Source organism: Mastigoproctus giganteus, chromosome 9 (genome assembly GCF_048544385.1).
Source record: "Mastigoproctus giganteus isolate SK-2022 chromosome 9, ASM4854438v1, whole genome shotgun sequence".
Taxonomy (NCBI): domain Eukaryota; kingdom Metazoa; phylum Arthropoda; class Arachnida; order Uropygi; family Thelyphonidae; genus Mastigoproctus; species Mastigoproctus giganteus.
In genome coordinates, this window is record NC_143583.1 from 123,126,430 (window position 1) to 123,143,801 (window position 17,372).

Sequence of the window (17,372 nt, forward strand, 5' to 3'; positions counted from 1 at the left end):
CCTGTTTAAAGAACAAATAAACAGGGTGACCACAGGGCTCAGAGCCAAGATTGTCAATAGAATAAGCTCGATACTCTCCTAACAGAGACATTCCTAGAGAGCAAAAGAGTGACAGCAAAGCTCCAAGCATACTTGGAGTGTGGGGCAAACCAAATGCTACAGTGTGTCCCTATATATGCCGAGATGCTGAGGAATCCTTTCAGTAAACCAAGCACTAGTCAACCAGCAAAAAAAAAAACTCTCTTACCACCACACCTGGTTCTCCTCAAACTAGCCACAGACAAGTGAGAGCAGATGAAACAATAATCGCCATCCTATCCAACAACTTAAAAAATACACATATCAAGTCCATTAGAAAAACAAGAAACATGGGAGTGATAATAGAAACTATGACTGAGGAAGACGCAGTTTCTATTGTTGAGGAAACCAAAATCTTCGACAACACCAAAATACCACTGGGCCTGAGCACCTCGCGTCCCAGACAAAAAGGACGAGTAATCGTAATATTTGACACCACAAAGGACACAGAGCCAAAAATAATAAGAAACAAATTCTACCACAAGAACCTACAACAAAGCTTCCCAGATGAGGACCCTGCTTCCTTGGGCACACCACAGTACCAGACCAAGTTGCTCACCGGAGGGACAACTCCGGTGAGCAACTTGGTCTTGGAAGGTAATACACCAGCAACCACTAGCCTTTCTAAACTGGGGCAGCCACTGTTTTAAAGAACACATGGCCATCCTGAAATGCTTTAGATGTTGTCGTTTTGGCCACACGACTCACACATGCACTCATAGTGAGCCCACCTGTGGTCATTACAATCAAAAAGTCCATGGCTACAACACATGCCAGAACAAAGCAGATGATCCAACCTGTGGCAATTGTAAGATGCAAAATCTACAGCACACCCATTCAATAAGAGATAGTAAATGCCCAGTCTACCTAAAAGCCAAAAGTGCCAAACAAACCAGAATAAATTATGGGTACCATCCATAAACAATACAGCTCTGCCAAGTTAAAAATTTTGCAAAACAATGCCCACAGAGCAATTGCTGTAGCAGGACAACTTCGCCAAAAAAAGCAGACGAGGAGAACATCAACATTCTCCTTCAAAAGCCATACACTAATGCAAAGGAAGTCAGGGGTTATCCCCTGACATATAAAACAGTCTACTGCCAGAATAACACCCCTTGGACTGCCATACTTGTACGTAACCTCGACCTCACAGTTACCAGGATTACTCACCTCTGCCACTCTTCGGTTGCATGTGCCCACATAATTGGACCAGTCAGAGAATAATTTTACTCCTTATCAGTTTACTGTTCACAATGACTGCATGATCCTACACCAACCGTTATAAACTTTTATTAAATAAAATAAAATAAAATAAATTAGAGTTGTTAAGATAATAATAAAATAAGTAAAATAAATAGTACAATTACACTGGATAAAACTGATAAAATAAGATACCTGTCTGTACAATAAAATAAAATGAAACAATGTAGATAAAACATTGGATAAAAGGGATAAAACACCAAAGCTTTCAGATGCGTCGCCTCCTTTTTCAACAGTGAAGCTTAACGTACAGTACATCCTTAAATATCAGCAGGCTCATAGTTCACAGCACGTGTTTTTACAGGAGCATGGGCAATGTTCTCCCCATGCGCACTAGAACCGGAAATGACTGGGGAGTATGCCAGGTGGAACTGGTCATCCCGTGCAAGAACCACAGCTTTGAAGAGGGGATGAATGCAGACTCCCCTACCTCTATTAATAGTGTTACTCTCAGAGGAGCAAATTCGCAAGCTTTTGAGCAACCTGCAGTCCCAAAATCTATATGACCGGGTCGACGATAACAGCTTCGTCAGGAGAGATTTGATGGTTCTCCTCCCATAATCCACGGTCTTTATTGCATTGATATGCTACAAACTAAAGCGAACTGCTGTGGCGGACCATTTTTGGGAGGAGAACCATCAAATCTCTCCTGACGGAGCTGTTATTGTCGACCGTCACACAGATTTTGGGACTGCAAGTTGCTCGAAAACTTGCAAATTTGCTCCTCTGAGAGTAACACTATTAATAGAGGTAGGGGAGTCTGAATTCATCCCCTCTTTGAAGCTGTGGTTCTTGGACGGGATCACTGGTTCCGCCTGGCACGCTCCTGAGCCATTTCTAGTTCCAGTGCGCATGTGAAGAATACTGCCAGTGCTCTGTAGAAACACGTGCTGTGAACCGTGAGCCTGCTGATATTTAAGGATGTACTGTACTGTACGTTAAGCTTCACTGTTGAAAAAGGAGGCGGACACCTCAAAGCTTCAGTGTTTTATCTGGTGTTTTATCTACATTGTTTCATTTTATTTTATTGTATTTTATTTTTATTGTACAGACAGGTATCTTATTTTAGCAGTTTTAGCTATTGTAATTGTACTATTTATTTTACTTATTTTATTTCATTATTATTATTATTATCTTAACTCTAATTTATTTTATTTTATTTTATTTAATAAAAGTTTGTAACGGTTGGTGTAGGATCGTGCAGTAATTGTGAACATGAACATTCCCAATCCAAAGGCCTATTTGAAGAATATCAGTGTACTGCAGACCTGGGTACGATATCTCTCCAGCCATCAACTATCTGCAAAACCTCACACAGGAGCTACCAAATGTCAACATCCTGCTCAGAGCAGACGTCAAATGTAGCTCTCCCAGCTGGTACAGAGAAACACCAGAATGACGTGGCTCTAGGAATGGGCAACTTCTTGAAGAATATCTGACCAATGACCATCTCATTATTGTGAAGCAGCCAAATAACCTCCCTACATATTCCAGCACTATGTGGGAGTCTACAATAGATATCTCACTCTCTACAAGATCCTTAACAAGCTGTAACAAACTGGACAGTACACGAAGACTGGTGAACATCCGATCACTGTGCCATTAGTTACCAACTTCTCTGTACCATCGCTGACACCACCACACCACACCAAGACTCTGATACCAAAGATATTCTATTGACAAAGCAGACTGGAACTGCTTTAAAGAAGCAATTCAAAATACCCAACATAAACAATAGATCTGCCACCGCCTGGTCTTATACCAACAAGCTGTCACTGATGCCATCACAAAGGCAGCAGACTGCAACATTTTTTGTTATTTTATTTTATTATTATTTATTTATTTATTTATTATTATTATTATTATTAGCATAAGCCATAGGCCTCCTTGCACCATGTGGCCATTACTAATACATCAAAAAGAACATACTGACCCCTGCTGCCATTCCCCAGTGGTGCCAGTAACTCTAGACTCTCAGATATGAAGTTAATACCAAGAGACGAGTGTTTCAATGCACCCGTAGGTTCTGGCCTCTGGCAGAGGTCGATGTTCTGTGCCAGCGCTACTGGGAAGCAAGAAATAGATACACTGCGATGATTGTGCAGAGGAAAAAACTCTCCTGGAGCACCTTAATCCACCATTGGAAATGACAACCCCTGAGGGTTGGTCTACAGGATCACCACAAACAAACTCCACAGGGTAAGTTGTTCCCTCGACAAAAAGCCAACAAAACTGCATGACTAAAACATGGCAAGAATCGATTGGAAATATCCTGGATGCTGTCTACACACAAGTGATGCTCCCCAACACACTGGAACAAGACACTCTAAGTGCAGGAAACGAAAACTACCATACGGAGGCCCCCTTCACAGAGATCGAACTTGCCCTGGTAGCCTACAAACTACAAAACAGGAAAACCCTGGGACTTGACCTCCTTAGAACCTGAGATTATCAAGAAGACTATTGAACATTCACCTCACCTGCTCCTAAAACTTTTTAACAACTGCCTCCAAAACAGATACTTCCCTCTGGATTGGCGAAAAGCCAACATCCGACTAATTTTAAAGACCTGTTGAAACCTCAAGACTGTCCAAAATCATACTGTCCTATCACCCTTCTTTCTCTGTCATAAGCAAAACCTTAGAACATCTCCTACGACAACGTATTGATATCCGCTACAACAATGCTGGCTTCTCCTTCGACAAACACGTACGGCTTCAAAAAGGGTAAATCCACAACACATGCCCTTGATAACAAAATAAACACTGCCAGCGCTTGCAACCAAAAATACTTCTTGATGATATCCATTGATTTTGCCGTGGTGTTTGACATCCACTGGTGGCCAAGCATCCTTGACAGACTCAGAGAGGCTAAACTACCAAGCAACTTATATAGTTGCATAAAAATTACCCCTCCCAAAGGAGCATCGAAGTAAGAGCACCCTACTGACAAGTCCATTGAGACTGCCCACAGGGCTCTGTTCTTAGTCTCCTTCTTTGGAGCATAGTCCTTGATGGGTTCCTCAACTTGGACCTTGGCAACGTCAAAACTGAGGCTTACACCGATGATTTGGTACTGATGCTGGCTGCAGATAACAGGACCCAATTGGAGGCCTCTACCGATAGGCATTCTCCACCCTGCAGGACTGGGCATCGCACCACCATCTAGAAATCTTCCCTACCAAGACCCAATCAGTCCTCCTGAAAGGCCATTTCGACTTGAACAGACCACCACAAATCAAGATCCACAATAAGACGATCAAACTTGTAGCATAGCTAAAATATCTCGGCGTATACCTGGATAAAAACCTTTCCTTTCAACCTCACCTGCTCTACATATAAAAGAAGATGAAAAGCTACACCTCACTAGTCGCAAAAGTAACAAAAAGGGACTCAGGATTAAAAAGTAGAATCCTTACCCTATTCTACAGAACAGTACAGATATCTACTGTCACTTACACTGCTGCTGTTTGGTACAGAAAAGCAATCACTACGGTTAACCAAATGAAGCTGGACTCTACAACGCTCCACGCTGCTCACTGCCACATGCGCGTGCTGCATCATCAATACGCACTCCCTCCAGGTCTTTGCGGGTGCCCTCTTGCTGAATCTGGAGGTTGTTCAACGGGGCATGCTGGCAAACCTGGCCAATGGGAAGACAACTACTTTACTAGACTATACCACAGACATAACCAACAACCGGCTGATGGAAGAAAGACGACTCACCACCTACTTACAAAAGGTTTGGCAGAAGAGATGGGAGACCTCTGGAAAAGGGGTAATAACCAAGAAATTTATACCGGATGTAGGCAAAACCTTTCCGAAATCTCCAACCTGGCTCTCCCAGGCCTTGAGGACCACATACCTGTTAACCGGCTATGGTACAATTAGTGAGAAACTTGCTACACTGTGGCTCACTGATGATCCACACTGCTCATGTGGGCAACTGGAACCATGTGATCACCTCATGAACCACCACCCCCCTCTATGAGGATCTCTGTTCTGTCCTGATTACACAAATACAGAAATACATCCAGACTTCTCAAGGCAATCCTAATTTCATCGACTGTATTGTCACCGGAATGAGTGTTGAGTGTCTCAGTATTACTCAGAGATGAAGTGTCAAGGCATGCAGTGGACTTCAAAATCATCACCAAGGCCCAAAAAGTTTTGGTTACAGAAGTCCAGGATCAAGATGATGGTGATTATGTTTTTCAACAAACTGTATGATTCCCAAGGAATTGAAGGGGAGCTAGTCAATGTTGTGTTCTACGTACAGGTGTTTCAAACACTATTGAAGTGTATTTCCCAGTGAAGCCAGAGTTTTGAGAGAAACACAGCTGGTTCTTGTTATATGACAGTACCCTGTCCATTCTGCACTTGCTGTGAAGACATTTCTGATGAAACATGGCATCATATGGATCAAGTATCCTCCCCACTCTACTGATCTTGCACAGCAGAGTTGGTGCAAGAGGTGGTGCAGACTTGTTGAACACAAAGAAAAACATAACTGCTGAACTGAACATCATCTCCTGGGATTCCTTAGCTGATTCTTTTCCAAAACTTTTAGAATGGTGTAATAAGTGAATTCAGTCAGTCAGGTGTTGTGATTACTTTGAATAAAAATAAAACCGTTTTTGAGCTTCTTCACTTTGTGTTCTTTTTCTTTTTATTATATCAGTCTGGCATACCTTGTGTGTGATTAATTAAAAGACTATTAATCTGAAACATATATATATAATATCTTTATAACAATCAGTGAAAATAAGTGAAAATTTTACATGCATGCCTGATGCAATGTCCTATAACAGCAAAAATGCTAGGGGTTTTAACATAGAAAGGAACTAAAATAGGAAAAAAACAAAAAACAAGTTGTAAACATGTGGAAGTTTTATTTTCCCCACAGTAGCAACATACTGATGAAGGAAAAACATGACAGTCACTCGGCTGAAGACGAGAGCTGCTCCCTGATGATACATCTTCTGTAGGCTTTGTCCTCAATGAATTCTTGCAGTCAGCATCCATCTTTTGTACGTTTTGGAGCATCTCCATTGGCAGGACTCGGTCGCTCTTCCTGTGCCTCCACACCATGCAATGTAAAGAAGGGAGGGCTCTTAAGGGTTTCAGGGGAATTCTCCAATTACACATCTGCCAAAAACTTGGTGTATTGATTTCACCCGCTTTCATTTTAATGGTGACAAGTAAATGGAGGGTGAAGATCTGCCCTGAGACTTTTCTGTAGTTTAGAAGTTTGGTAATTTCTGAAGTGTGTGTGTGTGTGAGGGGGTGGAAGTTTGTGCTTGAAGAGCACCCAACGAAGAAGCCAATACTGATCAGACAGGCGCCTCCGTAGCCAGGTGGTCAGGAGCAGCAGTGCATAACACACGCTTCTTGATTAGACCAGGGTTCAAGCCCGTGACCACTAAATACGGAAGATGCGGAAAGGTCAGGGAATGACCACCGCATATCCCCGGAGCAATATGGCCTTAGTTGCTAATGCTCCTAAAAAAAAAAAAAAAAAAACTGATCAGACAAGACGGTTTTTAGCGTTGTTTTCACCGCAGATGCCCAGATTTCAGATCTGTAGATGATGACTGGCTGAATAAACTGATAAATATATTGAAGGGTGTATTGAGACTCTGTGACATGAAGGAGGTGTTGTTTGGCAAGCACTGGATCAGCAGACCTTGTGAATATCTGTGACATGGTATTTAAAGCTGAGTTTGAGGTCGAAGATAACGCTGAGATCTCTGCTTGATTACTGGAGTGATGGAGGTTCCATGGATTTTCAGGTTTAGTTGAGTTATTATTATCAGCTGTATGGTGCAAGGAAGCCTGCGGCTTATGCTGCAACATCCAAAAAAAAAAAAAAAAAAAAATTCTGAATTACCCCAAGAGAGAGAGAGAGTAGAAGGGAATCACCAAGAAAAAGAAGAATGATGATATCCAGCTCAGGACCCTGGGTGTGCCAAGCCCATACTCACCAGATGTGAGCCCCTGGTTTTGGGTGTGATTTGAGTGAGAACACCATTTGTGCAGATTTATTTGGGTTAATCTGAAGAGAGAATTGTGCTAAGTATGTAACAAGAGTTTTTAGGCTGTTGATAATGGTTTCGGAAGCAGTCTCAGGTTGGTCGGTCTCATGGATCTGATAGAGGAGCTTCAATATATATTCTGTATTAATAGGATATTTATTTTCAAATTCTAACCTTCTCTCTCTGACTGCCTCACTTGCTAAACATGACGGACTAACAAGGATCATTCATATTCTGCTCTAAGGACTGAAATGATTACGTAGCTCGTAGGTAGGTAGAGAGAGTTCAAATTCCACAGTGATGACAAGATTAGTAGTATCAAAGAATTTTGATTTATTATCTGAAATTTTAGTTTTAAACTTTCTAAAAAATTATGAAATAAGTTTTCCTAATTTCAAATTATTTTATTATCAACCTGTCTTTCCAGGAGAAATCAATGAACTTGATTCCAGAGTGAAACTAGTCGATGTATGTTCACTGTTTGTGTTATATTTTCATTTATTTCGAGTTTCGGATAGAAAATTATTCAGATCAATTTGGGATGTTCACAGAAAGGTAAGTAGTTGAAGAAACATATGTTAGGTAAATTTTTTTTTTGGAGTTAAAATTCAAAGATAAAAATAATTATCACCAAATGCTATGTTTTATTATTGAAGCCTTTATTTCTCTCTCTCTTCTTTCAGCACTCTCTCCTTCTTTCTTTGTGCTTGCTTATCCAGCTATTTATAATTTGTCATGCATTTAAATAAGAATGTTGTGCCAGTGTCATTATAGATGTGTGTGTATGTGTGTGTGTTGTAATCTTAGCATTTTATGAAAATTCCAGACATGAAAGGTATCAAAACGTATAGTACTTGGTACGTGCATTAGTTGAAGGAGATGGAGAGGGAAGGAATGCCGGAAACTTTACTCTGGTGATCAAACATGGGTTTTACCACTTTGAGTCTCCAATAAGCAAAATGGTGGTATTTCACCAGTTGATGAGAGCCATCTACCACCTAGTATTTTTTTTTGTGCATTCATTGCACAAATGAATTCTTAACACCATTGTTGTTATTCTCACAGAAAATCACATCAAAACCTTTCTTATAAATTTGGAGTTGATATGCATAATTAAAAAAATTTATTAATTGAGATGTGTTTCTTAGTTCTAACCTTTTTGCTGATTATTTGACTAGTTAAGCATGATTGCGAAAATCATGCTGTAAGCATCGAACTAATTAGGCAACTGATCATTTTTGCTTGATTATAGAGACGATCAGAATTTCAGAATGTTGTGGAATTAGAATTATCAAAGAATATTTGATTTATTATCATAAATTTAGTATTTTCTCTAAAAAATGAAAGAAATATTCCTAATATATTTCTAAAACATTTGAAATAAAATTCCTACTTGAAATATTTCTGATTTGTCCTTTGGCACATTGCTTTGTGTAGTTTAATTAGTCACCATCTTTATCCTGGCATTATATAACTGTGAACTTAAATGATTTTGAATATTAAATATTAAATTGATTTTGAATATTAAATAGAATTTAAAAAAAAAATCAAATGATTTTTTATATTTTGAATTTAATATTCAAAATAAATGATTTTGAATATTAAATATTAAATTGATTTTGAATATTAAATAGAATTTAAAAAAAAATAAAAAAATCATAAAAACTTTTACTTTTTGATGTGGTAATATCCTTTACCACTCACTTCAATTTCATCAACTTTTGGATCTGAATTCAAGAGAAATTCTTTAATTTTTGACTTGCATAAACCCAACCCTTCGTCCATCTTGTTATAACTGAGTTTGACTGTAGTTAACGTTAGCTGCCCTCTTAAGTACTTTGGATCATAACTTGTTGATGGTCTCTCCCAATAGAGCAGCCGACCGGGCTAGCCGAGTGGGTAAAGTACCTGCCCGGCAACCGAAAAGTCGCGGGTTCGATTCCCGCCTCGGGCTTGGATCAAAGTACTGCAAAAACCATGGGAGGTGCAATATGGCCACAGAAGCCGATGCGCCAACAACTACCAAATCAATCAATCAAACCCAATAGAGCCTCTCTTCCATGGCCATTCTCAGCCTTGTGTCCTTTGGTATTACAAGAATGCAAAATGGAATGATCTGTGTGATTACTGTTCCTCTTTTCCATGGTTGTATTACTGTTTTAAACCTTCCTATCCTAATGTTTGCTAAGATTTTGTCAGTGAAAATATTCTTGTAGGAATAAAATCTATTATTCCTCATTCCTTCTAAATTGTTGTGAAATATTGTTGTCATTTGTTGTGAAATATTGTTGTCATTTGTTGTTAAAATCTCGTACAATCCAATAAATTTCATTAAATATGCTAAAGCTGTTCAAGATGATAATATAGCAATTTGCTTGTATCTAAATCTTAAGCTTCCATTTTTTCTACACTGAAGCTTGCAATGGTTTTTAAACTGTTATTAAATAATCCAAACTTGATTTCAAAGAGGTTCAGAGTGTAGAAAATTTGTTTCTTGTGCTAAATGGTAATCAAGCCTTCTTGTTTATGGCCAAAGCTACTGGTTGCAATTTCTCTTTTATACTTCCATCTCTTGCAATCTGATGGTTTTGTGCATCCTCTCAAAAGATAAAGTTGATTTATTAGCATCCTACTTTTCTTCTAATTTTTGCATTAATGGTTTTGGTAAATCACCACCTGCCATACCAAACACATTTCACTATATGCTTCCAGGTCATCTGACAGAAGCATAATAGACGAATTCTGAACAATTTTTATGCCAAGAAATCTCCAGGTCTTAATGGCATTTCTCCATTTGTTCTTGAAATCTGTACCCCTGAACTTGCTCCTGTTCTGCATTGCCTTTTTATCTTTTCTTATTCTACAAATTTCCATTCAGAAGGGAAGGTATTTTCCCCTTCTGCATGGAAATTTTCTTATATTCAGCTAGTTCCCTAAAAAATGGTACCAAATCCCCTTCCCTTTCAGCTATCATCCTATTGTATACTTTTACTCTTTCCAGAGTAAAGGAAGAAGCCATCAATTGCCAACTCTTAAACTGTTTCAAAACCTTCCATCTGGTCATTGATTTCTAATATGGATTCTGTCAGTGTCGAGTTGCTGGTGATGTTTTGGCTTAAGCTACTCATTGTTGGACAGATATGATGAAAAAAGTTCTCTATCTTATGATTTTGGTCTGTTTTCTAAACAGTACATTTGGTGTTCCTCATGTGTGGTTTATTAAGTGTTGTGTTTTAAATATTTCTTTCACTCTTTTCCGCTTTTGTATCAATGGCTTTCTGTCCATAGTTTTTCCAATGGAGCACACTACTTTCTGCCTTCTGGTTTAAGAAATCTTGCCCTTTATGAACAGGCTTCAGCTTCTTGAATATCTACAGATAATTCTTAGTGGGGTGAAGAAAACTTAACTTTTAAAACTCAGTCCCATCTTATTGCTTGCAAAAAGAGTTTACTGCTTCTTTGCTCAACTTTGATGGCACTTAGATTTCTAGACATGACCACCTATCTTTTTTGTGGTTTTTGATATAATTTCTTTTATCATAAGCACATCACAAATATTGATTCCTTTGCATTAGTAAAACTGGGTGTTTTGTTCTTGTCATTACTATTTTTTTTGTGTACATCCACTGACTGTGTTCAAAACCAAAATTTCAAATTATGTATAATATTTTAAAAGTAATTCAGATTAATGCTCAATGAGCAAAAGCTGTAGCAGCACAACTAAATTATATAATGGAATTAAGGGACTTGGATGTTGCATTAATTTAAGAAGACGTTGCATTAATTCCTATGTAGTTGATGGACAAGTAAGGGGTTATCCCAGAAATTACAGAGTTATTTCACATGGAGATTCTCCAAAAGCAGCATTAATAGTAAGGAAACATGAACTAGGGATGACAAAAGTAATGTCATCATGCAATGAGCATGCGACTTGCTGCAAACTAATTGGGAGATTGGGATGCTTGCAGGGAGACTTCCTGCAGATGCATTAATAATTCTGCATGTTGTATTTCACCAGAAATAACATCAGAATCACTATTGCTAGTATAACTTCATGCCCCAACAATGAAAGACAGTACTCTAAGGTGGACATAAAAATGGAAAAGAAGAGATTGATAGAAGAATTGATAGGTGTTTGGCAGTTAAGTTGGAAGAAATGTGATAAGGGCAGAAAAATGTTTCTATATTTATCCAGGGTTTATATCATAGAGTTGACAAAGAAACCTTGGCTGCAATTTGGACTAAGTGCTTCATTTTTATTGACCAGTCATGAGGCTGGCTCTTGGATTATTCCAGCTTGGACTTGGTGAATCTGGACTTTGCAGATGTGGTTCTGTGAGGAAATATCTATACACATAATGCCTAGTTGTGAGAATTATGTAGATCTATGGTCCAATTTAGAAAGATCACTTGATGTTTTAGAAGAAGAAAGCTTATGGGCCATGTTCATAGACTGACTTTTTTTTCACCTACTTGAATGAATTTATTGACAAAGTCTTTAAAAGGAAGGCTCTTTTAAGAGCAGCTTAAGATAGGTGGTACCTCATAACTTTTAGTCTTATTAAATCATGTTTTTTTTTTTCTACATTATATTCTCAAAATAGCTTCTGAATTATACTTATATAAGTTACTACAACCTGGACTGAAATCTATGAATGGATTTCAGTCCAGGTTGTAGGATTGTCTCTTTAAATATGTGTATCTGACTCCAAACTCACAGAACCAACTTTTTCTCTTCTTCATTTAATCCCTTCTTTTTCTGGAACAATTTCCTTCACATGTATTTCCTGAAAAATTAAATTCTATAAAAATTCAAGTCTAATGACAATGAGTATCCCTGTCTTCTCAGCCTTCAATCCATGTATGGTACTAAATACTATAGGTTTTAATACTTTGTGTTTGGGGTTTTTATTTAAAAAAAGTATCCAGCTGACCTTTTAATTTCCTAAAGCTATCAGTCTGTAGTTACACACTTCACTTTTAGAATTACCTTTATGTATTGGTGATACATTGCCACTTCCCTATTCTAGAGGAATCTCTTCCAAGTTCAGTGAAGTGTATAACTACAGACTGAGTGACAAAAAAAAAAGAGACTGAATCAGACTCCTTATGTGATCAAAGTGGAAGGATCATAGAAAGTCCAGTAGAAGTGGTAGCAAGTTGGAAAGATTACAGGTTTACAGGTGAAAAACTGCCAAAAGCATTGCAAAACAGTAACAAGGTGCCAGATTGTTGTAGAATAACTTATATTATTGTTAGTAACCCTTATTGGCTTTGTCTGATCAAGAATAAGGATGCTATCAGCATTTAGTTTATTCAATCCATTAAAAGCCTTAAACACTTCAATCAAATCTCACAGCTGCTTAGTTTCTTGATGCTACAATTTGTAGAACTTGAAGTCTTTCTTTGTATGAACATCCTTTTGTTTCCGGCGCCTCCGTAGCCAGGTGGCCAGGAGCAGCAGTGTGTAGCACACACTTCTTGATTAGACCAGGGTTCAAGCCCGTGACCACCAAATACGGAGGATGAGGAAAGGTCGGGGAATGACCATCACATATCCTTGGAGCAATATGGTCGTAGTTGCGAATGCTCTTAAAAACCAAACAACAACCTTTTGTTTCCATCGCTAATCTTGTTGATCTTCTCTGCACCTATTTCAACAGACCACATTCTTCCTAAAATGAGGATTCCAGACCTATATGCAGTACTCGAAATATGGCCTACCTATCACCTTATACAAAGGGATAACACCTCCTTATCCTTACAGTGAACCCCCGCTATTTGCGGTATCTGTATTCACGGTTTCGCATATTCAAGGTCGCTGATTTAATATAAAACGAAACCCAAAAAAATGTGAATTTTTAAGTGCCGTGAATATTTTCCGCCATAAAAAAACATGGGCGTGGCAAAAATTATCTTTCCGGGTCAAAACAGCGCTCAGTGGGTGGGGGAGAGGGGTGACAAAATCACGAGCGTGAATGTTTCTCGCTAATCCTTGTTCAATATGTGTTTGCACTTGCCGTGGAAGGTTTCGTCGTTTGCTTTTAATTTATGTGCTTATAAATTGATATACTTACAAAAGTGATAAACCTACTGTTTTGCAGTGTAAAACAGACTGTTTCGAGTGTGTTAATTGAAGAAAGTGACTTTATTGTGGACAAGTTCTTTCTAACCCGTACAAAAATATGGCTACCAATAACAAGGGAAATGTGAAAAGATCAAAGAAGGTGATGACATTAGCGAATAAAATTGAGTTATTAGATAAAATTTCTAATGGTGATAGTGTCTCCTCAGTGGCAAAACATTATAAAATCAATGAGTCAACTGTACGATTAATCAAGAAATCGGAAGAAAAAATCCGCCGTACTATCTGTGAAAACGCGCTAATTGCTTCAAAAATTTGCTCTGTAACTCGTGATGTTAAATTAGAAAAAATGGAAAAAGCTTTAAATCTGTGGATAGAAGACCGAACTCAAAATAAAATTTCGTTAAGTTCACTCATCATTTGTGAAAAGGCAAAACTCCTTTATCAACACTTGAGCGAAACTGGTGATAGCACTGGCGGGATAAGTTTTTTAGCTAGCAAAGGCGCTGGTTTGAAAGATTTGTTTGAAATTTCTAATAAATACTGTATTACATTTAATATTAAATTGTTTCTTATTTTCATTTTGATGCCACATGCTTGCATTTCACTATGTACTGTCTATGTAAGTAAAGTGCAGCCATTATCAACCCACTGCAGGGTGGAAGCCTCCTCAACAATTCATGCTGAGGGAAATGGACCATAATCTGCCATGCTGGTCCAGTGCGGGTTGGCAGATCGACCGTATTCAGCAGTCAGGGGCTTGAACCCCGGTCTACTCAAAGAGTGTGTGCTACTGCACTCCTGCTCCTGCCCACTCGGCCACGGAGGCCGTTTATGTACATAGTCATATTATGAAGGTACATATAATACATACATAGATAAAATTCTAGACTAGTTTTTCTTAATATATTTCATACTTTGGAATGGAACCCCTTTATTACTATGGGAGCCATAACTTAGTATTTGCGTTTTCAGTATTTGCGGCATTTCTCAGGAATGCAACCCTCGCGAATAGCGGGGGGTTTACTGTACTGGCAAAATTCCTGTATATCATCAACAAAACTGCATGAACTGTCCAGCAGTGTATCTACACCGCTCACACAGCATTGTTTGCTGGGAACAGTTACTCACGGGTCTTATGCAGAATTACAATTATCCAATTCTCCACTACCTTGAGTGTGGTACTGCACTGTTGGTAGGTTATTTTGAGATTACTGCTACCCATAAGTAGTGCTTTGCATTTGCGTTTGTCAGTGTAACATAAACTTCTCAATATGTGAAATAGTATCAAAAGCTTTTAATGGTCTAAGTGTATGCTGTCAAAAGTATTTTTTGCATCTAATTTCTTCAATAAAGAAACTAGATGCAAAAGTCAAGACCTAGAGAAACTAGGCCTCTCTGCCTAGATCTTGTTGCATTAGCCTTCTGTGATTTTTAGATATTTTAGCATGCCATGATTATCACCATTAACCACTCTGCCAACCTTTGTGTCATCTGCAAAAAAGTACACATCAAACCTGATTTGACTTCATCAGTTTCATTAATAAATATTGAAAACAACGAGCCCAGCACTGAACAATGTGGAGCTCCACTAATAACATTAGTTCAAAATGAACAGTGCCCATTGAAAGCCATTTTCTGTCTTCTCTCACTCAACCATTCCTTTATCCAAACAGTAACATTTTCCTATTGCAAGATGGCTTCAATTTGTATAGCAGTCCTTTATGTGCAGCAGTATCAAAAGCTTTTCTCAAATCTAAGTATATGATATCAAAATTATTTTTTGCATCCAGTTCCTTTATTACTTGTGACAGTATCCAATTAGATTGATCAGACAAGATCGCCCTTTAACAAATCCATGCTGTGCTTGTATACACTGATGAGCCAAAACATTATGACCACATACCTAATATGGTGTTGGTCCTCCACATGCAGCTGAAACAGCCCGTACCCAGCGAGGCATGGACGCTGCAAGATTTCTGAATGTGTCTTGTGGTATCTGGTACCAACACGTAACCAGCAGATCTTTTAACTCCTGTAAGGTCCGTGGTTGAGACCCCGCAGATCGGAGTTGCTGTTCCAACACAAACCACAGATGCTCAATGGGATTGATATCTTGGGAACTTGGAGGCCAGGGTAATACCTGGAAGTCTTCCTCATGTTCCGCAAACCAGTCTCGGACAATCTGGGCGGTGTGGTATGGCGCATTATCCTGCTGAAAGACGGCACTGCCAGTGAGGAAGGCTGTTCCCATGAACTAGGTGTACCTAGTCAGCGATGATGTTTAGGTAGAGTGTATTTAGTGTCAAGCGGCACCAGAGGTTCTCCCCATCTCCGCGATGCTTTCATTGTAGGTGTGCCAGTTCACTGGAAAGGCCAGAGATTTAAAAGTGTATGGATATCGTATATGTATATTGTTATGTACCGTTGTTCTTCTGGCCACTTAGCCGCTGGACACCTGCTGAGGCCCAACGTTGTCCATACTCAGCCCCGTGAAGGCAGGCCAGGTATACCAGCATTATAATTATTTACTCTGGCAGGTCCTTCCATCTAATTTCCTGAAATTTCAGTGGCTAGGACCTAAAAAAAAAAGAAAAAAAAATTGATCTTTTGCATGGGGGGGGGGGGGGTAATAGCGCTAGGATCTGAAAGGCCAAAACTATTGGCAAACAGTAATTTGGACATGATTAAATTTGGACGTGTAGGGTGATCGCTTGTGTACAGATACAGTAGAGGAGGGAAACTAAAGACTGGGGTGGTGAGACAGAAATATGGGGCCAACAGGGAAGGAGACCCCATTAGATATCAGTGGGGCATGCCCATGCTCCGCCAGAGGGAAAAAATGGGGGTCGGGAGGAGACAAGAGGGCAGTCACTTCCTCCTGCCAGAGAAGTGGAGTGGAAAGAAAGCCAGGAAAGAGTGCCCTGCTCGGGTCGCCAATTGGTGCACTGGCAGCAAATCTGCTGTTCAAGAGATACGGGTCCAACGAAGCATTTGGAACCAGTGCCCCCATGTCATTCATGGGCCATGTGTCTATCCATGTAGGTTGAGGTCAGTCACGTTTATGGGTTATATACCCGACTAGGGTAGAATGTTTCGTAAATTGTCTTTTGCATCTCTGAGGGGTCTAGTGCATTGATCCGTCATCAGGGAGGATGGTCCCAGTACCTTTTCCATCCAGTGAGCCCATCATTTCTATGGTGTGCATCCTATTCAAGTAGGTTGGTTGGGTCAGACAATTTGGGTTTCAGTGCTGGTGTATTTGCTCATAGTCTGGTTGTTGTCGAAGTTTCATGTCTGCTACAAGGCATACTGTGCCCTTAGTTCCTGATTACAGAACAGGTTCTTCTTCTGGCAAAGAGTTCCTGTGCGAATCTGGTGAGGTTATATTCGTCGCTTGTGTCCAAGAGATGATGCCACTGGCCTCACAGCAGGCAGTTCAATCTCGTTATTAGGTTTCCATGTAGGTCCTCATAGTTTGTACATTCGTTCATGAGGTGAGTCTAGCTTTCCGGATCGCCACATGAACAGTTGGGGTCTTGGAGAAGGCCCAGAGATGTTAGTTTCTCATTGAAGGGGCCATGACCCATCAATAAGTAGGTGGCATACAGGTAGTTTCGGGAAAACTGGGTGGAACCATACAGTTAGTTTCGGGGGAACCCTCTACATCAGGTATGAAGCGTCGTGTCACCTCCCCTTTGGTTGAGTCTGTCCACCTGTTTTGCCATTCCTGTTTTAAGTGTACCAAGAGCCGAGCTTTTTCCATTTTTATATTGTTTGTGGGTTAAATTGTAAAGCCCGTGTAGGTTGCAAAGATTCCTTTTGACACGTAGTATGCTAGTCCGCATCTGACCACTTTAGATCTAGTGGTAAGGATCTAGTAAGAACCTGGAATGCCTCCGTGCTCACACTATT

The 17,372-nt window shown here is 39.5% G+C and overlaps 1 protein-coding gene across 4 annotated transcripts in view; it reads left to right on the forward strand.

The window, feature by feature from the left end:
* Positions 1-17,372, forward strand: part of SWIP (strumpellin and WASH-interacting protein) — a 496,362-nt gene that overhangs the window by 139,455 nt on the left and 339,535 nt on the right. For all 4 annotated transcript variants that reach the window (XM_090381778.1, XM_090381779.1, XM_090381782.1 and 1 more), the window contains exon 7: positions 7,800-7,927. In XM_090381778.1, the coding sequence (XP_090237904.1) occupies positions 7,800-7,927 (128 nt within the window). The remainder of the gene's footprint in view (positions 1-7,799; positions 7,928-17,372) is intronic.